Genomic DNA, 26,398 nt, shown 5'->3' on the forward strand with positions numbered 1-26,398 from the left:
ACTAGTATTTTGAGGATCTATAAACTTAATTTGTCATTTTATTGTATAAATTGAGTTGACTTTGTAAAAGTAAAATTCATATTTTCGTACAATTTTATAAAAGTACCAAATTTTTTTTTTTTGGACTGAGTGACTTTGCAGATGCAGAGTGTAACCAAATCTCCTACCCTTAGACTGCACTCTTTTTTTCGTTGATTTATACTGCCTTCATTCCTTAATCCCACAGCTTTTAAAGAACACACAGAGAGAAATCCCTCAAGTTGTTGGAGCTCAGGCTGAGCCGTAAAGCTGCGTAATGCCACCTCAGAATTTCCCGTCGCTAATTTTTATCTCTTGGAGGTGCTACATATGAAATCCACCGCACATTAGAAAGCCTTTTGGAGTTGCTTTGATGTGATAGCTCGCCTTATTAGTGTTCAAACTTTCTTTGTGGATGGAAAAAGGGTTGCTTTGTTCAATTAGGAAAGAGTCTATTAGTTTAGAATTGGAAGAAACTTACCCTGGAGGTCACTTAGTCTAGAATGTAGTGGGTGCCTGTCAGGGATGAGACTTTAGCCAGGTAGTCTATCAGGAGAGGGGATAAACCCAACTGTATAGATAGCCTTCAAAGTTTAAAAATGCAAATCCAAAGTCCAAAAATGCAAATGTGGGAAAAAAATGCAAGAAGCAAGAAACAAAAGGTTGCACTCAAGGTTCCAAAAAAAAAGCAAACAAAGAACAAAAAGCAAAAAATGTAAGCTTATCCCCTGAAGATCAAATGGCTAAAATTTTACAAAATGTTCCACTTGTACAATCAGCTCAAAAGACTCTTGCTCTTGAGACATAAAGAGCTCATTAACATTTAACACCAAGTTGCAAAACTCAAGAACAGGCTATACAACCAGGAGTAATGGGACACAGGTGGTAGTAATTATACAATTAACATACAGAGCTAAGACAACATGAGTCCAAATCCTGAAGTGTGTGTGTGTGTGTGTGTGTGTGTGTGTGTGAGTTTCATTACAACCCCTGTAATAGATAAGCTAATAGATTTTACTCAGTAAATGGCTGCTCAATGTGAGGAATTACAAAAAAATTACATTGATCCTGAAACTAAATGCTGATAAAGGCAATGTTGCCTTATAAAACACTACTGTCAAATAACAAGCAATGTCATAGTTTTGTGCCAAAATTCCCTTTTCACTTTTCAAATATAATGTTTAGCACATGCATAACAAGCACGCACCCCTTATGGCCTAGTCATTACATCATGGTTAGTCTCACGTGTACTGTATATTGATAAATAAGTGAATAATTGTAGTGATCTATCAATACTTACAGTAATCGTATTCTATTTATCGCATTACACATAGCAAACCTAAAGCTTTGCAAATTTCCCACATCTGAACTGAATGAATGGCTTGTTCATTTGTTCAACTGTTACCTGGAAATAACATTCATGTGCTGGTTTCTTTAGTTCGTATTGAAGCACATTGAAGCGTAGTGAACTTGCACTTTGTGGCTTCCCAGAACATAATAACCTGCAATTTTGCTGTTTATACTTGTAGCAGTAAAAGTACCTATGAATGGTTAGAAATGTATTGTTAAATTAATCAAATTAAAACTGTAATCTTTGGCAAATTGCTGTGGTTCAAGGAAAAATGAAACACCTCAGGATGTGTGGTTAGTGATAATTTCATAACTTTAGGTTGGTAAATCAAGCAAATCAGGCTGCATTATATGAATTATTTATAGGTATTATTTAGTTATAAGTGGTGTGTTTTGTTTTCGATTGATAAGAGCATTTGTTTCAGTTCCTATTCGCAAGGTATTGCGAATAAAACTGAAGTGAATAAAACTGAATAAAAAAGTGAATAAAACTGAAGTAAATAAAACTGCTCGGATCCATAAGTTCATAATGCTATGGATTTATGGTATTTTGACTGTGCCTGTTTTTTTTTTTTTTATTATTATTTCGATCGTTTGCCTTGAATATCTGTTTTCCTCCTGGTTGAATATTGCCTTCTTTTGACTCTTTTTTAATTATCCACCGAGCCCATTTGTATGTTCCATTGCTTTTGCTATTCTAATACATTTGATACATTTTTATTTTGTCACTGTGTTCTTTTGCATTTTCTGTTTTTGTTTCTGCCTCAGTACAGAAACAGTACAGTACAGTATTGATTGTGCCCACCTTTGTAACTGGTTTTCTGTCTTTCCTGTGACCTTTCTGATAAGAAACTGTGTTTGCATTCAACCGACATGAGTCTGATTTGTGACACATTTTAAAGAAAATATAAAACTTAGCATATGTCTAAGGCAAATATGGAGAAAGATAATTAGTATCAACATCTGCTCTTGCACTCAAACTGACTTCTTTCCCTTAACTGCCCCTTGACATCAAATGAATGCACTGACCTATTTTCCATTTTTCTTCTCCCTCACTGTCTTCTTTTCCGCCATCATCAATTTAGCGAGCTAACACAACACAGTGTAAAAAACATTCCACAGCCCTTTTCCCACTGTAACTGTGGAGTGTGTAAAAATGTACACAGCAGTGCTAATGTGGCATAAACGTTGACCTTGGACTGTTACCTCAGAGTTAATTATAGAGAAATGAAGACATTGTGACAACACAGTGTCTTCTATATGGAAATTTACCAGACAGAAAAAGAAACAGACTTAAACCTTGTGTATATGCATCCTTAATTTCTATCTACTGGGTTTTCGTTTTACACCTGCCTTGTAGGTTTTTTCTTTCTTTCTTTGGTTTTTTTTTTTCCTATGGATCCACCACTTTAGAAAGATATATTTTGCTTGAACATATTTATTTTTATAATAGCCTGGAGCAAAAAACGTTTTCGAACAGTTTCTAAAAATAGCACGCAAAGTCAAATTCACAGCTTCAGGTTCTCCATGCACATCTGTAATGAAATGTCTCCGATATATAGTACAAGATATATACAAGATTCAATTCAAAACCTCATCTTAATTAGCAGCACCACTTAACACCATACATTTATTTAGGAAAACCATGTAAAGACCTCTATCTGTATCCTGTGCTGTCAATGTAAGGTGTTTAGATTTGCATATGCTCCAAAATGATTATAGTTTAATGATGCAATAATAAAAAAAATGTCATGTCTGATATGTACACAGTGTACACAATGTACACAATTCAAGGGGGGGGGGGGTATCCGGGACCCCCCATAAGGCATTGGGGACCCCCCATAAAACTTGGGGGTCCCTAAGATTATTTTAGTAAAAAATATATGAATTACACAACATCTGGGGACCCCATAAGACTTGACTCAATTCTAATACTGTATATATACTGTATATATATATCTCCTTAGGAATGATAAATGTCAAATAAATAGCTGTTCTGTATATGCTTTTTCCTAATGCCTTTTTATATATTTGTAATTTGTTGCCATTTTATGTTTTTGTTTTCATACACCTATGTATGATGCCAGTAATTAAGATGAGGTTTTGAAGTGAATCTTGTAAAGCAGTGACCAGAACATGAAGGGTGACTGAGATGGAAAGCTGCAAGCCAAGACTGAGCTATTTAGAATTGATTGCAGTGTATGGGTCAGTAAATGCTATAGCTGAATGAACTTAAAGTTATGTGTAAATGTCACAAAGTAATGTTATTGAAAACAATTACATGTTCAATTATATTTTTTCACTGACCTGAAAAGTTAAGACAGTAACAGTAACAGTCTGGGTTTGACTCTCATCAGTCATAAACAGGAATTTAAGGCCACAATGGAGCATAGTCCACTTAAACTGGAGAGCTGAAGTTCAGGGAAAAAATCCACATGTCAAAGGTAAGCAATGCATTCTGACATGCTTTTCAGCTCATTGTTGTAGGGAAGGATGATTTGAGATACAGAACAGCCGCTTGGATGTGTTATTGTTTTTGACACCATTCGCTGAAAACTCTAGAGATTTGCTGTGTGTGAAACTCAGCAGAAAGAGCAGCTCAGCAGTTTCAGAATTATTCTTATAAAACTGTCTGACACCATTGACAATGCCAAATTACTGTGATCTGGGTACCGTTTTTCACTTTCAAATAGGACATTCAGGGATGAGCGATCAGCCAGATTAGATTTATTTTAATTCCAATCAAATTCTATTGATCCCTATTGAAGAGAATACAAGTCAAGTCAAGTCAAGTTTATTTGTATAGCGCTTTTCACAACAGACATTGTCTCAAAGCAGCTTTACAGAAAACAACAGTGAAGGTGAATGGTGTGCGTTTGTCCCTGATGAGCAGCCGTGGCGACAGTGGCAAGGAAAAACTCCCTTAGATGATATGAGGAAGAAACCTTGAGAGGAACCAGACTCAAAGGGGAACCCATCCTCATATGGGTGACATCAAGAGTTTGGTCATAAATCTTTCAACAATACAGAACAATTTGTGATCATCATAGATCCAGCATCAGCTTCTCCATGCCAGGGCTTTTAAACACTCGGCATCTACTTCTCCATGATCATCCATAGGTCCATAATCTTCACGAGGTGGGACGTGACTGGAGCTGGCCAAACCTCAGGATGCCTCGGGATGGGGAGAGAAAGAGAAGCAGTGGAGAGGAATTAGCGTAGCTGCTGTTCATGATATTAACAGCACAAGTTGATAATGTGCATGTGATCAGATATTCTGGAGCACAAGGTTGTGATGTGATGTGTGTTATGTGTGTTATGTGTAGGCTTTGCTAAAAAGATATGTTTTTATCTGCACTTAAACTGGGAGAGTGTATCTGAACCCCGAACACTGTCAGGAAGACTATTCCAGAGTTTAGGAGCTAAATGTGAAAATGCTCTACCGCCTTTAGTGGACTTTGCTATTCTAGGAACTACTAGAAGCCCAGAGTTTTGAGATCTCAGGGAGCGTGACGGATTGTAGCGTGTTAATACAGCCTACATAATCATGCCCCTATAAAGAGGCAGACTTCATTGGAATTGCAATAGATAAGTACAGTTTTTTGGTGGGTAACGTGATTGACTTAAAACAAATGGATGACGTGTTGTTGAATATATTTTTGCTGAAGTTCAGATTTTTATGTTTTTTTAAGGACTCTTACTTTTTTAAGGCATGGAAAAATGTAAGTGAATGAAATGAATACATCACTAAAAATGATATGCCAGAGTCCAGGAGATGCAGCATGGGTTGAATGATTTATCAGTGCTTGGGTTTCAAGCAGAGTATTCAAATGGTGGTTTATCAACATGCATGTAGTGATTTATGTGTTTCATGAACAGAATCTTACTGTCAAAATCTCTTTCTCCCCCTCTCTCTCTTTACGCAGGAGTTTACATCACTAACGAAGGAGCTAAGTGCATGCCGGGAGCAACTCTTGGAGAAAGAGGAGGAAATCTCTGAGCTTAAAGCAGAAAGGAACAACACCAGGGTGTGTGTTTGTGTGTGCGTGGGGGAGGGAGACTGTCAAAGTCAGAGCCTGTGTTTAACATTTAATGAATTGTATAATTTGAGCTGAAGATTAAGGCCTTGAACCTAGGGTGGAAGTATCAGTCAGACTAAACCATCGCATGTCAGTTAGAAGCTGAGGCGATAAAATTATATGCCTGTAAATACTCTGTTAGGCTGCACTGTGACTTACCAGAAGAAAAAATTGTCTCAAGGTTTGGCAACTGTAGTTAGATAAAGCAAACAATCAGGATATAAGCACCTACACTATATGGACAAACGTATTGGGACATCTGACTTTTTCAGTTATACTGTTTGATGTTGGAGGCACAAAATTGTATACAGTATGATGTCTTTGGATAACCATTTCATTTCCCCCTTCACTTAAACTAGTTGACCCAAATCTGTTCCAGCTTGCAAATGCCCCTCTGCACAAAGAAAACTTAATGAAGATATGTTCAACATGGGTTGGAGTGGAAGGTCTTGCTATAGAGCTGCAATAGAGGTTCTATAGTATGGCATGCTACAGAACTTTGACCTCAACCATATTGAACACATTTGGGATGAATTAGAATGCTGACTGCACCCAGGCCTCCTCACCTCACCTACATTAGTACCTGACTTTACTAATGCCATTTGTGCTTCACAGCACAAATCTCCACAAGCACACTCCAAAATCTAGTGGAACGTCTTCCCAAAGGAGCGGAGCTGAATATAGCAGCAAATAGGAACTAAATATGGAATGGCACTTAAGAATCTTTTGTCCATAAAGTGTATTTTGAAAGTTTGTTTTAATCATTGCATGGATCAAATCGTACTACGGTACCAAGTAGTATCGAATAATATACTTGAAGGACTATTATTAATCACAGGATAAACAATAGGATAGAGTGAGCAATGCGGAAAGAGGATAGACAAGCTATTTTGATCTTCACAAATGGACGCATATACAAAAGAAGCAGTAATTGCCAACAGGAGAGCTGGATTCTGCTTTCCACACTTTACATTTATTAAAATTAAAAGAATATTTACAAATGGATAAACAATTCCTTCAGGGCTAAATGCCAAATTTATGAATGTAGAATGCTGTTTATTTGAATGGTAAAACTGTGTGTCTCTGTGTGTGTGTGTGTGTGTGTGTGTGTGTGTGTGTGTGTGTGTGTGTGTGTGTGTGTGTGTGTGTGTGTGTCTGTGTGTGTGTGTGTGTAGCTCCTCCTGGAACATTTGGAGTGCTTGGTGTCGCGTCACGAACGCTCATTAAGGATGACGGTGGTGAAAAGACAGGCTCCGCCACCCTCCGGAGTCTCCAGTGAAGTGGAAGTGCTCAAGGCTCTTAAATCTCTTTTCGAGCACCACAAAGCCCTGGATGAGAAGGTATGACATCACTACAGTTCCTCCTCTCTTATTTTATTTATTAATTTTTTACAAAAGCATCCTATTTAGAGACGCTCTAATTAGGGAAACCGAATGTTTTCTTGGCCTCATTGAAAACTCTTAACAACCCTTGTGTCAGATTTTTATCTTTTTCTATTTCTGCTATTGTTGTATAGACAAAGGGACTGAAATATTCAATATTGCAGAACTAGGAACTAGCTGGGGCAGTCGAAATTACAGTGAAGTATATGAATAGGGCATCCAGGCAGACTATTTAAAAAGGCTGAATGTATTTTGTAAGTCTGGAATGAAATAGTTTTTTAGTAAACTACACAAGATTTTGGTGGTAAATTTTTTACCTTTATTTGATTTAGCGTTAATCATTTTTGCCGTGTCGTCGGGGAAATGAAAATTGACATATTGGACATTCGATCAGTATAAATAAATTAATAATTCTATTGCTGCAACTCTGTTGTAAAAATGGTCAGAATACGGTTGGGTTTCTGTGTGTAGAGTATTGTATCTCTGTGTTTAGCTGCTGGTGAACAAAGTGATGGGAAATGTAAGGTGTACCAGGTTTCCTCCTGCTGGGAGGAAAAAACGTGAGAAATGTGGTATTATTTTTGTGGTAAATAACTATAATGCTGAACAGTGAAAATTCCATTTTATGGCCTAAAAAGAGTTCATGGATGTTTGTCTCTTGTTAGGGAGCTGTGCATGGGACTGTTTTTAATCCTATTCCCACCTGTTCCTGAAAGAATTCCTCCCACAGTTATACTTGTTGCACTTTAAGATAAAATAAAAATGCTTGCAAGGTATTATCGTGAACTTTACTGTGACCAGAACTTTAAAAAGGCGTGTTTTTTTTAGAGCCAGGGGTTTCATATCATTGTCCAATTGCACGCCGCTAGTTTAGGCTATGACTGGTTTAGTATATCAGATTCTTCACTGCTTTTTTAAGCCTTACTGTGCGTTCTGTTTCAAATTCTTTTAATTTCTCCTTCTTTAATTCGTACCATTTACACCAAAATCTAATGGTTTTAAAGCATCTCTCAATAAATACATTCTGACACTGGTTGATTAGGTCACCAACTCAGAATACCATCAGTCTAAACTCTGTTGGGAGAGAATTAAGTTAGAAAAGAAAGCTTTTTTTTCTTCTTCTGGAAGAGACCTTAATTGTATCTTTTGAAGATGCTAATGGCACTTTTTAGACATCAAGTGAAATGAACTATGTCCCAAAGTAAAGTAAAGTATGTAGGATATTATAGTGCAGTGTATTGTATACTGTAATAATTTAAATGTCAAAACTTTTATTTCCAAGCCTTCAGCAGCCTCAAAGCACTTAACAAGTTTCTTACCGTGATGATAGAAAATGCTGCTGAAATTGTGTGGATATGAATTAAGATACCGGGTCAAAGTATAGTCACTGGGTAATTGTGTTTTGCTGTGTTGATGTAGGTGCGGGAGCGACTACGCGTGGCCCTGGAGAGAGTGACGACACTAGAGGGCCAACTGACAGCCAGCAATCAGGAGGTATGTGTGTTAATACTGATGTATGCTAGTCTCCTAGAAAACGTCCAACATCCGACCTATACTGGACACGGGACGTGAAAAAAACCTGAGCTCAGATAATAATAACTGATGTTCTTAAGGTTATATATACTTTGTGTATAAAAAAAACAGGTTTAATTTTCTTCTTTTTGTCAGAAATCCAGAACTCATTCTCCAGCTCTGTCCTTTGGCCCAGTCTGTGCTTCGGGGGGCTCAGTTTAGCAGCTTACATCTACAATAAACTGTAGCTTGTAAACTGAAAATTCTGTTTTAGATGGGAAAAAATTGCACACTGAGGCACGCAAGAGGTGCTTTCTTGTAGCTTCATCTGATTTATGGTTTCATTTCTGTGTCGTTGTCCATTCCCTCCAGAAATAAGCAATTTGCCAATCAGAAGCTAACGCAGACTCTGCTGCTTTCAGAGGGCCTTATCAAAATGCTTTCAAATGATCACAGATGTTGGGCCAAGATGTGTCATGTGGTGTCATCACAGCATGCAATCAACTGAAGCTCTCGTCAGTTTGTGTGTCGAACACGAGTAAAGTTAAAGGCTGTGCTGAGCTTAGCGCTATTAGGAGATTCAGTAGAATTTGAGCTCTAATTTCACACACACACACACACACACACACACACATTTTATACAGCTGTTTGGCTAAAAAAATTTATATACTCTGATTATCGAGAGCAGTGTTTGCATTTTAGCGATGCAGTGTTTCTGAAAATATTCAGAAAAATGGATGCACTGTTTGCATATGATGTATTGCTTGCATTTCATTGAACTGTATGCATTGTTCGCATGCTGCAAATTTGCTGAATAGTACAGATTAGCATAAAACTACTGTACATAAAACAAACAATGGCCACTATGGTTTTCCATTTTATTTTACAGAATTTCACATTTTTATTTTCTGCTTTTTTGTAAAAAAAAAAAAAAAAAAAAAAAAAAAAAAAAAAAAAAAATGTATGTTTATTTTCAGTTTTCTGTCTTTCTAAGAATTCTCCTTCAAATTACATTTGTGGTTTTTTTTTTTATTTGTATGTAATTGGGTATCTGGGTCAAAAGCTGCAATTCAGCAGAGTCATTAACATTTACTATGCATTACGTTACAGACGATGCAGAAGTAAATACATAATATGTGCTACTTTTTTAGTGAGGTTTGGTTTACACTCTTTTATTTTAAAGACAGACCAAACAGAAAAAGAAGTAGAAGAACTAATAATGTTAGTTGTAATTTCCAAAAGAAAATAAATACATCAAGTATTCATTAAGTAATTAAAATTATTTCAAAATCTCTTTCTCGTTCTTTTCCCTTGTATTTTATGCATAGCTGCAAAGCTTTCATTCCTATTCTCTCATACAGCATGTTTTCTCTACTTCTTCATTTTTTTTTTTTACTTTCCCTTGGCTACTCCTTTCTGTGTCACCTTTTACTCACTGTTCTTCTCTCATTTATTTTCTGAGCTCTATCTCGCTCTTTCTCATTATTTCTCTCCTTAAACCGTTTTCTCAAATGCTTTCTTTCACTTCCTGTTTTTGCCATTCTTTCTCATTTCATGTTTTCACTTTACTTCTTTCCTTTTTTATCTTGTCATACTCTCTCTAAACCTTTCTCACCTTCATGTTTTTTTTTTGCTCTCTCTTGTACAGCCTCCTCTTCACTCATCCTCTAGTGCTTAACATCTCATAGCTTCCTGTCCTTTTCTCATTCCTGTCCTTGCTTTCTGTACCTCTCTTTTCAGTCAGTTTGAAAGCACTTACATTGGGGAAATTCATTAGCGAGCCACATTGAACAGTTATATGTGCCCAAATTCATTCACTAGTTATAATCTAATGGTAGTGAAATTATCAAGGACACCTCCACCAAGAAACCTGGCTGTTGCACTTGTTTTCTTCTTCAGCTTCACTAATGCTGAGCATTAACTGCCACAAAACAGCGTATAAAATGATATAGTATCCAGACAGGCAGACAGACAGACAGAAACAAAGATGCAGACAGACAGACAGACAGACAGACAGACAGACAGACAGACAGACAGAAAGAAAGAAAGAAAGAAAGAAAGAAAGAAAGAAAGAAAGAAAGAAAGAAAGAAAGAAAGAAAGAAAGAAAAATGAATGCTCACAGGCTTTTTCCATCACATTTCTGTTATTAGATATACTCAGTTATTCTTTCTCCTTCCTTCCTTTCTCTCTCTCTCCCTCTCTTTCTATGTTTACCGCAACATGTATTTTGTCACGTAACAGAAGCAAAGGTGAAAGGTGAAAGTGCAGATATTAATCTTAAGGTGCAAAAATAAAAAAAACACCAAAAGACATGAAATCACAAAGTGCATAAAGAAAACCATTCTCAGCTTTAACCTGAACATGAAACATCAACAACCACAAAAAGACAAAGAGAGATGTAGTGCAAGGTGAGGCTGTACCAGCACAAGTCAAATGGAAATGGGAATCAGGTGCAGAAATCACATTTCATGGTGCAGTGGCTTCTGGAAAATTGTTGTTTCATGTCTGTTATGCCTTAATCCTAAAGAGTATTTACTGGTTCCCTTAACCTTTTACACCATCACTCTTATTTATTTCATGGAACGTAATATTTAAAGTTATCTGACTGAACCTAACCTACCTAATACAGGCATTTTCTTGTTTATATACATCTAAGGATGTTTGTTCATTGTATCATCCACAGCTTGCCATGGTGCGCCAGGGAAGAGATGGAAAGACAGATGGGAACAAAATGGACAGCACAAAACCAGCCTGGAAGGTTGTTACTCTCTATAATGTTCATTCTTACGCCATATGCTTTTGAAGCTTATTGTATATGTACACATATGTAATGTATATCTGAGTGAGAATTGGGCATTAGCATATCTAAAAACAACATAATAGCATGGGCGGTGATGATGAGTTGCTTAACATCTAGTATTTCCCCTGAAGGTTTCTTTAATTAACCTTCACCAATAGTGTCAGCTCGAGATCAAATGTCCACCTACACACATGGAATTTCTACTTAAAATTGTGATGCGCACACAAATACACATATACACGCACACACACGCACGCACGCACGCACGCACGCACGCACGCACGCACACACACACACACACACACACACACACACACACACACACACACACTTACTCCCAAGTTGTAGGTCAAGATTATTAAAACCATACTGCTGAATAAAGTGCCTAGGGATGTAAGCATCTTTCTGCTATGAGGTAGAGGATATTACAAGCGCTGCTTTTTTCCTTCCACTTACAAATGACCTGAAACAGTGCACCCAAATATCTTGAGTGGCCTGCAATAGAGCTCATTCTCGTTTTCGAAAAATAGATTGATTGATAGATAGATAGATAGATAGATAGATAGATAGATAGATAGATAGATAGATAGATAGATAGATAGATGAGCAGGAGAGGTGATCAGTCAAAGAAGTGCTCAAGGGGGAAAGATAGATCTCGTTCTTTTACAGGAACCTATAAAGAGGATGTAATGTAGAAAAACGATGTGTCAATGTGACCTATTGTGTTCGATATTTTTTGTGCGATGGATTACTTTGTCAAACTGTTTTGATATATATATATTTTTTTTTTTATATAACCCCAATTCCAAAAAATGGATGCTGTGTAAAATGTACATCTGCCATCAATTCCTCAATTAAACCTTTGATATATTTTCAATGTTCTTTTTCGAATAAAATATGGGTTATCACGTTTGCTAATAATCCTTCTATTTAGCTACTTGTCCCAGATGCTCCTGCTAGACTATAACCATCAACCATCATTATCACTTTACATTATCATCATATTATCATCATCATCCTGCAACCACAATACAATTACCTTACATTTTTTCTTTGTCTTGGCCTCACATTTCAGATTTAATGTCAAATAAAAATGAATAAATAAAATAAAGACCCTCATGAAACTCTTACTCACTCCTCACCCTTACTGCTCCCATAAGTGCTCCCATTTCTATCAACAAGGACATCAGTATGGCAATGCAGTAACTTTCATGTCTCTATTCAATATAGAGGCTGCCTAATGGCTCCATCGATGTCCATGATGATTCCACTCGTGCGACGGAGCTTCAGGAGCTGCTTGACAAAGCTAACAAAGATCTTTCCACGAGTCGTGAGCGCGCCAACACACTGAATAACCGCGTGGCTGAGCTTGAGAGCGAGCTCGCCGTTGTGCGCAAGGAGCTGCTGAAGAGCGAGGAGTTCAGCGTCAAACACCAGCGAGACATCCGTGAGGTTAGAGTGAGCCGCACAGCATATAATTCAAAGCTGTGCTGGAATCCCAAAGGGTACAGCTTTCATATGTTTAATATGAGAAGGTGCATATAGTAAATGTAAAACCTTTCAGTTTCAATTGCAAAAAAACCCACGATGGACATAGTATAGAGTCTAAAAAAGATCTTTACAGCTTAATATGGTATACATTTTCTACCATTGTCCTTTTTACTGAAAAAATATAAAAACATAATGTACTATTTTCAGATGTTCCCAAATTGGAAAGCCTAAAGTTACAACTGTGCCTATTCCTGTTATAAAGTGCTTTCACTGGAGACTCCTTGAATAAATATTTAAAAAAATGCCTTTTTATCGGAAATGACTAAATCATATACATTTTTCTTAATAACTTAAAAGACCGGAGATGATGATGAACACCTGGCAGGTCTTCTTGGAAGTTGGTTCTATAGAAAAGAGAGCATATTCAAAAGAAAGCATTCATATAAACCTTGCAGTCAGAGCTGTTGTTGCAGCAAATGAATCAACACCTGACCAATTAGATTCAAGAATTTTATATAAGTACAGCATTGCAAACATACAGTATTGAAAATGTATATCTATGTATTTTCTTAAAGAAAGCAGGCTAAATCTTTTTTTAGAGAATGTAAATGTACTGTACAAGGAAAATACTTTTTTGCCTAAATGGTCCATTACAATAATTTGTTTGTGTATAATATATATATATATATATATATATATATATATATATATATATATATATATATATATATATATATATATATATATATATATATATTTTTTTTTTTTTTTTTCCTGGAGTGTGTTTCGCTCTTACTATATGCCTGTTCAACAGGCGATGGCACAGAAGGAGGACATGGAGGAGCGCATCACAACGCTGGAAAAGCGCTACCTGGCTGCACAACGTGAAACAACTTCCATCCATGACCTGAATGACAAGCTAGAAAACGAGCTGGCTAACAAGGACTCGCTCTATCGACAGGTCAAGATTTAATAAGCATTAATAACTGCTTGATATCAACATATAAAAGCAATATTTAGTTTTCCTTTTTAGAAAAAAAAAAATCTGCAATGCTTTATAGGCCACTTAATAATGTTGTGAGAAAAGGTACTAAAAATGTACCCACATAAGAACTTAATATGTTAATTTATAGGGAAACTGTCATTAGACTGTAGTACAGGCTCCAGCTCTGCCATAGGTTTGTTGTCTGGTTGTGTTTACTTGTTTTGTGTTTACATCTGATTAGATTATAATTCAATTAACTACACATAGTGTCTCAGGACTTCTGTAAAGTGTAATCTGTAGAGAAAGGATGCAATGATGCAAGCTATGTACTTTGTTAGGGTAAAGCCAAGTCTAAATCATATTTTTCAGAGCGAAGAAAAGGTGCGCCATTTGCAGGAGCTATTGGAAGTGGCTGAACAGAGGCTACAGCAGACCATGAGGAAGGCTGAGACACTGCCAGAGGTGGAGGCTGAACTGGCTCAGAGAGTGGCTGCTTTGACAAAAGCAAGTCAAACACACACACACACACACACACACACACACACACACACACACACACACACACACACACAGCATATGTTTAATACGTGCTTCTCATACTAGTTGAATATTTAAATTTTACATTTACTAGATGCAGTTGTGGTTAAGAGACCAAAAAAGTTTCAGCAGACAATATGGAGAATATGAAATATGGAGAAGTAAAAAAAGCAGGCAAAATCTGCCTTATTCATTACAAATCACTTTCAATTTAGTAAAGAGGTATGTGTGTAAATTTTGTTAACTCCACTCTTGAAGAAATTGTAGTATGATTATTGTTGTTTTTTTAAAGCCATAAAATATGGAAATGTAGTGCACTGTGGCATAGTAAATTCCTCTGTGACTAGCATTATGTGAAAGAGGTTGGTTTTTTTTGTTTTTTTGAGCTGGGGGTTGCACATGACTATTTAACCTATAACTCACCTAGGTAAGATTTATAAGTCCTGAGTTGAACGTGGAAGAAAGAAACCTTCTCTTGTATACATATATTATTTTAAATAGTATATACATAGGCACACGTTCTTAATAATTAAGCCATAGAGTCTGACTGGGTAAGGGCTCTGGAGTCCAGGGTTGCCATGTTTGAAGGCAGTGGTGTCTGGTTTTAATTTTACTTTTACTAATTTTATATAGTGTAAGCAAGACTTATTTTTGCTCACTTATTGCACTGATTGTTTGAGTTGTAGCTTTTTTTTTTTATTAACTTCAAAATCAACACACACTTGACATCATTGTTTTACATTTCATTTGCTTTTCTGCTTAGTCCAGCTTCATCAGGTGATTTAACTGAAATGAATAAGATGGCACAGGTGGCATATTATTGTGGCTAGTGAGTCCCGATTTTTTTGGCCAAATGTCACTCCAATATTGTTAAAGCCAAAACCGTAATTCTGTTTGCTATAATTCTGTTTTGAGGGCTAGTACATATTGTTTGCACACTATAAGTACTGTAGTGTCATAGTTAGTTTTGTATTTTGTGTTAATTCATATATTTTTTTGTTTTGTTTTAATGTCTAATGTATATGGTGGAAAATCGTCTACATTTGCTATTACTTAATATTACACAGAAATGTAATTTTCAGTTTAAGCTAAGTGAAGTTGCTAAATGTAATTTAGTTAAGTAGTTGTTAGGTAGTGTTTCTCATTGCCATTCTGGCTTTTTTTTGTGTGTAAAAACATCTGCACATTACCTAAATAAGGAGAGAATTGCATGCTAGCTAGCTTTAGTTACTAGCTGTTCGTTTTGTGGCTATGATTCCCATTTCCCCAGCATTCTTAATTAATGGAATAGCGAGTACATTGTTTGTTATGCAACATTACAAAAATCAATACTACTCGTTTTTTAAAGTGACATTAATTTTCGCAGGCAGAGGAACGCCATGGAAACATTGAAGAGCGTCTCCGACAATTAGAGTCACAGTTGGAGGAGAAGAACCAGGAGCTTAGTCGAGTGAGTGTGCTCATGTGCTTGTTTGCTTTCGTTTTAAAAGAGTGTATTTTTTTGTGTATGGAAAAGGCAAAGTACAAATACCAAGCTTTCAGAAGAATGAAATGGCCAAAAACGAATAATGCTGTCAGTCCACATTTTACCAACTGGACGGTCAAGAAGACAGTCGTAGGAAAACAGGATTACACGATTCTGTTAACAGGACTCTCAAATCATTTCTGATTACTGGTTTAAATATCTTATTTATAGTTGCACAAAAAATGACAAAATTGAAAGTACACTTTTATTCAATTTCTTTCCCACCTATGTGCATGAATGAAAATGCCTGCCATCTACTGGTTGGATTATAGATCATCATGTCTCTTGACTTATTGTATTCCCTTATTTAAAAACAGGCTCGTCAAAGGGAGAAAATGAACGAGGAACACAACAGGCGTCTGTCGGATACAGTGGACCGCCTGCTCACTGAATCTAACGAACGCCTGCAGCTCCACTTAAAAGAACGAATGGCAGCCTTGGAGGATAAGGTGGACACATTCTACTCTTTAAATCTAATCCTTTCTATATTTGTTTCATTTGATGTCACTGACCATTAAAAGCATTTTACGGCATGTCGTAAATTTATGGTTGAATATGTTTAGTTGTATAGGGACACGGAACTATGCAACCAAATTGAAAGTGTATGGACAAGAATTTGTGGACACCTGACCCTCCAGTCCTCTAAAAAGATGTTCACCAGGTTTAGATTGCGCTTCTGCAAAATTAGTTTAATTCGGACACAAGATCCTTAGTAAAGTCATGTACTGATGTAGGGTAAGGAAGCCTGGGGTGCACAGGTTTTCCTCCTAGTTCAAGCGAATGGAAACTTTGATTCTAAGACATCCAAAAACATCCTATACAATTTGTGCTTTCAGCTTTTTTTGGAACAGTCTGGGGAAAACCTGCACATGACTGAAAAAGTGTCAAGTGACCCACTACTTGTCCATGTAGAGTGAACGAACCCCCATGAGTGACTGCATGACATTTTATTATAATGCAATGAATTATTAAAAAATTCAATTTTTTGTATTCTAAAATGGCATGCTTTTCAGTGGGGAAAAAAACTCTTATTACTAATGAACTACGTCAGTTATTTTGTCGTTAAGCAACTCGTTCATTTTGGCCAAAAACCTCAAATGCATAGCTACTGCACCATACACTAGTTTGCTAACAAATTAATCAGAAAGTAAAGTAAAATAATAAAGGTGTTTACTTTTTCCTATTTTCTGGAATTTGACTAGCTACCTTAGCAATCTAAGTTTCTGCTGGAATTGACGCTAGTCTAAAAAAAAAAATGATGCTAGCAAATGATGCTAGCAAATTATTAAAACTTGATTAAACATATACATTTTTCGAATGAAATGGAGTTCATGGAGTTTTGAGGATGTAGCATTATATTGTGAGTCTTTGCTTATTCAAGCACATTGAAACAATTCACTAAAAGGTAGCACCAGGGCTGGTTTACCTTTAAAAGCAACAATGCAGTCTGTAGCATTAACTATATTGTGTATCATAAGAAAATCATTACAAAAGACAATGGCATTATTCCTACTTAGACACTAAAATACAATAGTTGGATGTGACTTGAAACAATTTTTTTAGGCTTAGCTGTGCTCATTTATTTAACATATATGTCATACAGTCATTGGTTGGCTGAGGTAAAAGAAGAAACTTTTGAGATTTGTCCCAAGTACTAGGTCTAAATAGAAATCTAAATCTAATCTAAATCCAAGTAATTCAAGTACTAGTCATCCTCAGTTTCTTTCTTAAAAAAAAAAAGTTTATAGCTAAAAACAATTATAATTGTTTAAGCTTGTCACTATATCTTCTATATCATGAGAACTTTGTGTTGCTAAGAACATGTAGTAACAGATTTCTTTACTAAATGGCATTAATGAAGCTAGTTCTATGACAGTTTTCCTTGGTTGCAGGGAGAATAATGTTAAGTGGAATGAATGTCAAGTAAACAGCAATACTAAGCTACAACTTAGTACATATTTAATACTGTAATGTACTGTATACTGATAGCAAATTTAACAATGATATCCCACTTAAATTTTTTCCTTTCATTTAATTATTTAGAATGCACTCATTCAGGATCTGGAAAATTCACAGAAGCAGCTGGAAGAGTTCCACCACACTAAGGTAAGATTAGTGGGTACAAGGGTTTCTGGAATTGGATGGCTGTATGTATACATTACTCTAATGACTCTACAGAGTATTAAATTAGCCACATATATATATAACATCATAATAACTAGAGTTAGTCAATGAGAGCTAAAGATCCTCAAATGAAGTTATATTACACAAGCAAGAATGTGATTAGAATGAATTTTTGAATGGCTGTGATTTCCCATAGGCATGAAGTTTGCATGGTTAGTCACAATTGTGCTGATATTCAGTGTATGTGCATGGTTGTGGCTACAATATCGCGTTTATACAACAGTTCCTTAAAGAACTTTAAATTGAGTGACACAGTGGAGCCAAATGTGTGGTTTACTTCTGCTCTCTCAGTGAAAATTGATCCCAAAGATGCCACCTTTACTTTATAGTATGATGACTAACTGGTTCCTTCTTCCTGCTCATCTTTACATTACGAGGTTTCATATTTTGCACCCCAAAAAACATGTATCTGAAAATACTTATTTGCAATCGCTTAGGATGTTGCTAACGCTACTGTTTAGAACTAGGAAATGGAATGCTACAGTGAATAGCAAACACAAATGAACTGATTTAAGGAATGTAAGCACAAATTCTTGGAAAAACTGTTGAATAACAAAAAATAAAGCAAAGAAATGATAAGAAATTGTGGTTGGTAAAGTTAGGATTGTTACAACTTTTCACACACTGTTTTAAAAATTTCTATATTTTTCATTCTACTGTACCATTACTTAATTTGGAAGTCATTTGAAGTTTAAAGATACGACTTGCTTTTTAGGAAAGACTGATCGGAGAAATTGAGAAGCTTCGCGCAGAGATTGATCATCTAAAGAGAAGGAGTGGAGCTTTTGGAGATGGGACACACCCTCGGTAATGTATACTAATATATATATATATATATATATATATATATATATATATATATATATATAATATACATAACATTAATTTACACACACAGTGGTAATTTACACATACACAGTCATGTGAAAAAGAAAGCACACCTTCTTTGCTATAATAAAAATCATACATGCAACCTCAGATGAACACTACACAACATTTTACATGTAATTATCCTTTTTTTTTTTTTTTACAAAAAAAGCAAGCAAAAATGGGGAGTTCATGTGTGAAAAGCTGTGTGAAAAAAGTACACCTTATGAATCACTATCTTGTAGAACCACAAGTAATCGTGTTCTGTATGACTATCAGTCTCTCACATCGTTGTAGAGGAATTTTGGCTCACTGTTCTTTACAATGTTGCTTCAGTTCATTGGGGTTTGCAGGCATTTGTTTAGGCACAGCTCTCTTAAGGTCCTGCCACAGAATTTCAGTCAGGTTTAGGTCTGGACTTTGAATCAAATCATTGTCCTGTTGCATGGCCCAATTTCGGCCAAGCTTTTGCTGTCAGATAGATGACCTCACATTTAAATACCTATCCTACCCGTACACCTATAATACTATTGAAATGTACAACTTAGTGACTGAAAGGTGCCTAGGTTTTGTGGCTGAAAAAGACTTGGGCTTTTATAGAGGTGGTCACACTTGCTGATGATCTTATTTAACTAATTAAGGCCATTTTATGAGCAGAAGCTGACTGTTACTTAGCCTCTGAAATCCTATGGAAGTTGAAAAGTTGTCTTTAGTTTTTCACACATTCGTTTTCCATTTTGGGTTTATTTTTGCAAAATAAATAATGACTCGCTGTAATATGTCGCGTTGTTGTCTGTCAATCTGTGGCTGTGTTTACCTCATTTTAAAACCTGGCAAGGTACAGATTATTTATTTTTTATATTTCCCGATACAAAAAAACCCATAGAATTCAAGAAGGGTTTACTTTCATTCTCACACAAATGTATTAGGGTTATCTTACTGAGCTTTGACACAGTTTAGTGTATAGTGTAGTATAGTAAATTTTGTGGCCGCCCAAGCGTAAGTGATCATTCTTGCTGATAAGTTATAATACACTATGTGCTCATTTAAATCTTTAGTTTACTATTCTGTCTCTGTGAAAATCACAGACTAGCAATAAATAAAATACAGTGGTGTTTACAATCCTTAGTAATGTTCCGGATAGATGACTTAATAAATGAGGTTTGCTCATTTTAATTTAAATTCATTGTAGTTTTTAATGTATATTTTTTCTTTTATAATATTGTTACCAGGTCTCATTTGGGCAGTGCCACAGACCTGCGTTTTTCTGTGGTGGAAGGACAGGGGGAGCATTTTGCCACTACAGGAGTCATTCGACGAGCACAAAAAGGAAGATTGGTAGCACTTAGGGACGAGCCAGCAAAGGTACTGTAAACTCTTTTTTAGATAGAATATCACTAAAAGTTTGAGATATGGGTTACATTGATTGGGAAGAGGGATATTTATGATGGATAAGTAATTTAAATAGTTTAGATAACTTGCATGATTTCTGGCAATGTACTTGCAATACATGATGCATTTGCACACAAAAAGTTGCACACAAAAAGTCCTATAGGATAGGAACACTTTTTTCAAACTCAAAGTAGAAAACAGTATGTCAAATCGGTGTTTTTTTTTTTTCATTGATGACTCAATGTTTTTAAATTAAGACATCCAAAATGTGTGTATTTTGTCCTTTTGACGGATGCAATCAGGGAATTGAGTCTTGTTTTGTTTTTATATATATGATAGCCTGAATAAGAAATGTTTGATCTGCACCAACTTAACCATAAACAAATATATAATTTTTAAGTGACAACAGAAAGAAGCAAGAACTATAACTATGAAATAAGTTCATACTTCTATGAAATAACAACTTTTGAAATTTTTGAAAAACAAAAAACAACAAAAAAAAACCCACATCTGAGCCATGACCTAAAGAAGCAACTGCTGCTGCTTATCAATCTGAAATTTGTTATTGGGCCATCACTAAATTAGCTTCATTATTTTACAGGAAGAAAGAGTTACAAAGAAAACAGTTGCCAATCATACCTGGAGTGGGTGTCCCATCTAATTCAGTTTAAGGTCATACCTAAGAAGCCTTGAGAGATTAAAAAAAACAAAAAAAAACAAAAAAAACAAAAAAACAACAAGATGATAGCACAATCAAAAAGAGTCTGAACAAGTATTGCTTTCAGGCGAAGGTGGCTATTGTAAAAGAAAAATGGCAGCATGACAGGTTTTCAAACAGAGCAAACCCATAAATATCTACAAGAGTATATTTTGAACTAATGAGCCCAAGGCAGAATTTAATGTTTGGCATGATGTTTGGTTGTTGTGCACAGCATGTTTCATGGTTGATGATTTGGGCCACAGAATGGGAAGCTAGAATGTGAAAATGTTTTTAAGGCAAACATGAGGCCATCTGTCCAACAGCTTAAGCTGTATCAAAATTCGGTCATGCTACAGGACACTGAACACAAGCGAGCCAACAAATTGTATCGCTAAGGATGAAATACCACGTGTTAATGGCCAATGAAAAGTCAACACCTAAATCCCATAAAGATGCTGTGTCTACGGATATAACATTGCTTCTCTCAATTAAATGAAGCAATGTGTTATAGAACAGTGAGAGACTGATAGACTTTGAAAATGTGTTCTTCCATTTATTGTTGCTAAAGTACACATTTTCAAAGTACATCAGTCTCTCACACAAACTTTAGCAACAATAACTTGAAGTACACATTTTATATATACACATATATATATATATATATATATATATATATATATATATATATATATATATATATATATATATATATATATATATATATACACACATACATATACACGTATAGTATAGGTATAGTATAGACATAAAGTTATGACCTCAGATCAGGCATCATTAAACAAAATGCCGGTGGTCTCACCACTTCCTTGAACCACTTTTGATAGATACTGACCACTGCAGACAGGAAACACCTCACAAGAGCTGTAGTTTTGGAGATGCTCTGACCCAGTCATTTAGCCATCACAATTTGGTCCTTGTCAAACTCTCTCAAATCGTTACACTTCAATTTTTCCTGCTTCTAACACATCAACTTTGAGGGAAATTTTTTTCAATTGCTGCCTAATATATCCCACATACTAATAGTTGCCATGACGAAGAAAAATCAGTGTAATTCACTCAATGCTTATACTGTTATAATGTCAAGTTATATATATTTATTTATTTATTGGGGCTGCCAAATTGGTTTGAAAGAGGCAGATGTAGATGACGGTAGTATATAGACGGATAATCCGCTGTGGCGACCTCTGATGACAATTTTATTAACGCGCAATTAATGCGGTGCCCACTAAAACCTTCAATGAAAGATTTATTCACGATGTCCTTTCATTACTCAGATATATAAAAAAGGTAAAACTCCACAGCATAATTATTTTTAATCACTAAACATTTGTTTTACTGATGCCGCAAGTCTTAATTCGAGCGCCAAAACGCGGCGCGATGCACACATCCGGCATTTAAAACCGTCTGTGTAGAAACAAAAGTTTCATTTGGTGCTCTGATGATTTACGTTTTTTTAAAACACCATCATTACTTTCAAACATTTACAAGGATATTTTTACGAACTTCCCGGTCATCTGAAAATGTAAACAGGGTTGTGTAAGTAAATTGCTCAGTGCAAAGAAAGAGAAGTGATGTGAACCTGGTGTCTAATAAACATGAACAGTTTCTTTGAAAAACATCAATGACCTTTAAAACATCGTCTAGTTTTCATGCTCTTCGGAATTAAATATTTTCGATTGACAGCCCTTATATTAATTAATTAATTAATAAAAAAAAATGTGTGTGTGTGTGTATATATAATTAATAAAATAAATTAATTAATAAAAAAGTGTGTGTGTGTGTGTGTGTGTGTGTGTGTGTATGTATATATATATATATATATATATATATATATATATATATATATATATATATATATATATATATATATATATATATACATATACAATGTGTTTTGTTAGGTGTTACGAGAAGTTGGTGAAGGCCACAGAGTTGTTATTTAAACTCTATTTAGAAATCTGATTAGGGTGTACCTTCCGCCATGACTATACCCGTTGCTAATGAATTAAATAAATTTTATATGTATGATTCAAATTTTCCAACTTGTTGCTTTGAGATTTTATTCACTACCTACAACAAATTGCATTTTCTTTAATACATAACAGACTCACGCTCAGATGTAATATTATAAAATAACTGTAGCCTAATGCTCTACATGAATAATGCTATTACACTACAGAACATTGCTAGTAAAAAAATAATATGCAGCACTTACACTGAATTGCTTTTCCATTTTCAAGATATATGCTTACGGCTTTAAGTCTACACATGATCTTGCTGACCTTTTGCATAAATCACCTATTGTAGTGCCCTTTTATACTATTAAGTTTAAGAATATGTATTATGGAAATAATATGCTATCATATTCATAAATGTTTTTTTCTCATCTTGAACTGCTTCACTGGATGTTGCACTTACTGTAAGTTTGAATTTTAAATAGCTTTACTAGGAAATGTTTATGTTCCGAATTTAGTGAAAAACTGTTTCTTATTAGCACTAGATACTAAAAATGCAAAAATCCCATACTTTACAATTCTCCGATTGAAGATTTTGGATTTTATTTCAGATCTTACCGGTGGTTGAGCAGGACTGGGACCGATTACAGCCTTCTAGCCTTCGAAGTAGCCGTTCACACCTGATGGGCAGCGACACAGACCTCTCCGAGTTGGATGATGATGACCGTGACACCGTCTTTAGCTCAGGAGACATGCTGTCTCCCAGTGGTCACTCAGATGCTCAGACGCTTGCCCTAATGTTGCAGGAGCAATTGGATGCCATCAACGAGGAGATCAGGTATGACTAGAAGCAGTTGGAAAGCTTCGAAAGAAAGAGATTTTGGGGTTTTATATATTAAAAAATAAATAAAATAAAAACTTCATATATATGTATTGTAGGTGTATTAAATCATGCAGAATGTGTTATCATTGTGTTCACATTAGAATGAAATAAATAGAACAGGAAATAGAACAGGCTGATTGGCTACAACAGGACCAGACTTCTCAGAATGCCACATTCAGGTGGCAGAATGTCTTCTGTATATCTATTAGTAATATTTAATTGAATTTGCTTGTCTTTAGATAAATGTGGATGTAGATGTCAATCCAGTAAGTTGTGTCCCTTGTTAGGCCATTAAAGCAATTAAAGTGTTAACAGATTTTTTGCTTATCGTGTGTTAGGAACATGTCTCTGGTTTAACAGTTTTAACAGATGTTCTTGCAGAATCCATCTGGTATACATGACATAATGAGTCAGATGAATCATGCCAAATGTCTGCATGAGGAACCTAATCTTTTCCAGACTGTTTAGTATAATCAATCTCAATTAATCATTTACTCTTTTGTTTTGTGCCACGTTTGACAGATGTCCTTATTCAAACAGCTGAGTTTGCGTGAAAATTCATTAAAAAACAGTGTTTCATATGAAGAGTGACAAATGGCTCTAAATATACAAAAAAAAAAAAACAGTATAAAAGAAAGCACAATATACACAACCAGTCTGTCACAGGAAGGTTACATTTAATGGTTTAGGGATTTAATAGGCTTTATTGTTTTTGTATGGTTGATTTCTACACAAATTGTTGACTCTAATAGGAAAAAATTACTGACATTATGTTACACCTTTAAATTTGCATTTTGTCAGTAGCAGTGGTCTATGTTAAAAAATCAGTTTCTTTCTATTGTAGATACAAGAAGAGTAGAATCTGCAAACTTGGCCGGTTGGGCATATTGGGCTCACATTTACATTTGCGGCATTTAGCAGACGCCCTTGTCCAGAGCGACGTACAAAAGTGCTTTGGGTCTCTAAGCAATGAATAAATCTACACTGGAATGCTAGATTACAAACTTAAGATAAATATAACTCTTGATTTTTACAAAGCAAACTTGGAAAGTGCTAATTTAAGTGAGGAAGAGGTAGGTCTTAAACCGTCGCTTAAAGATAGCGAGGGTCTCCGCATCTAGAGGAAGTTCATTCCACCACCTCGGTGCCAGAACAGAGAAGAGCCTTGAAGTGTACTTACCTCTCATTCTGAGAGAAGGTGATACCAGTCGAGCAGTGCTGGAGGATCTCAGACAGCGTGGGGCAGTGCGAGATGTGATGAGGTCTCTGAGGTAAGATGGTGCTGGTCCATTTTTGGCCTTGTAGGCAAGCATCAGTGTTTTGAATCTGATACGTGCAGCTACTGGAAACCAGTGAAGGGAGCGCAGCAGTGGGGTGGTGTGGGAGAACTTTTTTACATAATTTTTCTTAGGAACCATTTATCTCTCCAGAAAATCGATTTCATGCAAACTCAGCTATTTGCATTGAGACATCTGTTAAATTTAGCAGAAAACAATAGAGTAAATGATTCATTGAGATTGATGACATCAAACAATCTGGAAACCATTAGGATCCACGTGCAGATATTTGGCATGATTCCTCAGTTTGATTCTACAAGAACATCTGTTAAACCAGGGAGTTTCTTCTAACAACTTTTGGGCAAAAATTCTTACACTTACTAATTGCTTTAATGGCTGATCACTGGACACAACATCCAACCAAAAAAACATCTACATCCAAATTTCTCTAAAAACAGCTTTGTGTTGTCTACAGAATTGAAATTACCGCACTATATTTTTTCTTATTATTATTGATATTTGTGAATTTCACAAATTGTTGAGATTGCTGTACAAGTGTGAGATAATACATATGTCCAAATTATTAAACCTGGTGTAGATGGATATATTTGGTGTAGATGGAACCTAGGCCCACTGAAGATACAAGCTTTTCTCACTGGTATTTGCCGCAGAATGATCCAGGTAGAGCGAGAATCAGCTGAGCTTCGGGCTGATGAGATTGAGAGCCGTGTGAACAGCGGTAGCATGGATGGACTAAATGTCACGCTGCGCCCACGGTCCACCATCCCCACCTCCGTCACTGCCCTCTCCCTTGCCAGCTCTTCACCTCCCGTCAGTGGCCGCTCAACTCCAAAGATGGCATCTCGGTCCACTGCACATGAGCTCGGTGTCATGACCCTGGTGAGAAATGAGAAATCACAGCCTACACGTGAGCGTTCGTTATGCACACAGTAAAAGGCTTGTATTTTCGGTAGAATTTTTGAATATAACGTATTTAGCATTCATGTAAATTATTAGCAATATAAATAATATTTATGTAAACAAATATTTCTTTACATTAGCATTTATTTGTTTTAATGTATAAAAAAGCTGACAATGCAACACCAATTTATCCTACATTTTTTTTATATTATATAAAATGTATATTGATGCATTTATTAAAGAAACTGAAGAATTAGTAAAAAAAAAAAAAAAAAAAGAAAGGTAATTTTCCTTTATTCAGCCTTCCAAATCATTGTCTTATTTTTTCATGTTTTACTAAAGTAGTTGACATTTGCGTTCCCAAATGGCCCAACACTTTTTATTTTTTTTTTATTTTTTTTAATTTTTTTCGAAATGATAATCAATAAGAATATTGTCTTTATTAATTCTTCAATAAAATTTTGGCTTTGGCCAGGAGGTGTGACAGGACCTCAGCAGGACATCAGCATCCAATTTAT

General features: G+C 35.6%; 1 protein-coding gene across 21 annotated transcripts in view; it reads left to right on the top strand.

The window, feature by feature from the left end:
• Window positions 1-26,398, top strand: part of ppfia4 (PTPRF interacting protein alpha 4) — a gene marked incomplete at its 3' end in the record, with an annotated part of 125,097 nt that overhangs the window by 76,131 nt on the left and 22,568 nt on the right. For 6 of the 21 annotated variants that reach the window (XR_014532232.1, XM_083534021.1, XM_083534036.1 and 3 more), the window contains exons 2-15: window positions 5,295-5,396; window positions 6,623-6,787; window positions 8,249-8,323; window positions 11,026-11,100; window positions 12,373-12,594; window positions 13,448-13,594; window positions 13,988-14,126; window positions 15,526-15,605; window positions 15,998-16,129; window positions 17,724-17,786; window positions 18,580-18,671; window positions 19,964-20,096; window positions 23,411-23,637; window positions 25,631-25,859. Coding sequence is in view for 20 of the 21 variants with exons in the window: in XM_083534021.1 (XP_083390147.1) it covers window positions 5,295-5,396; window positions 6,623-6,787; window positions 8,249-8,323; window positions 11,026-11,100; window positions 12,373-12,594; window positions 13,448-13,594; window positions 13,988-14,126; window positions 15,526-15,605; window positions 15,998-16,129; window positions 17,724-17,786; window positions 18,580-18,671; window positions 19,964-20,096; window positions 23,411-23,637; window positions 25,631-25,859 (1,881 nt within the window). Of the gene's footprint in view, window positions 1-3,359; window positions 3,568-5,294; window positions 5,397-6,622; window positions 6,788-8,248; window positions 8,324-11,025; window positions 11,101-12,372; window positions 12,595-13,447; window positions 13,595-13,987; window positions 14,127-15,521; window positions 15,606-15,997; window positions 16,130-17,723; window positions 17,787-18,579; window positions 18,672-19,963; window positions 20,097-23,410; window positions 23,638-25,630; window positions 25,860-26,398 lie in introns of those variants that run through there. The other 15 variants (XM_083534022.1, XM_083534024.1, XM_083534027.1 and 12 more) reach the window with 9 other exon arrangements.

The sequence above is a fragment of the Silurus aristotelis genome, assembly GCF_946808225.1.
Source record: "Silurus aristotelis genome assembly, chromosome: 28".
Taxonomy (NCBI): Eukaryota; Metazoa; Chordata; class Actinopteri; order Siluriformes; family Siluridae; genus Silurus; species Silurus aristotelis.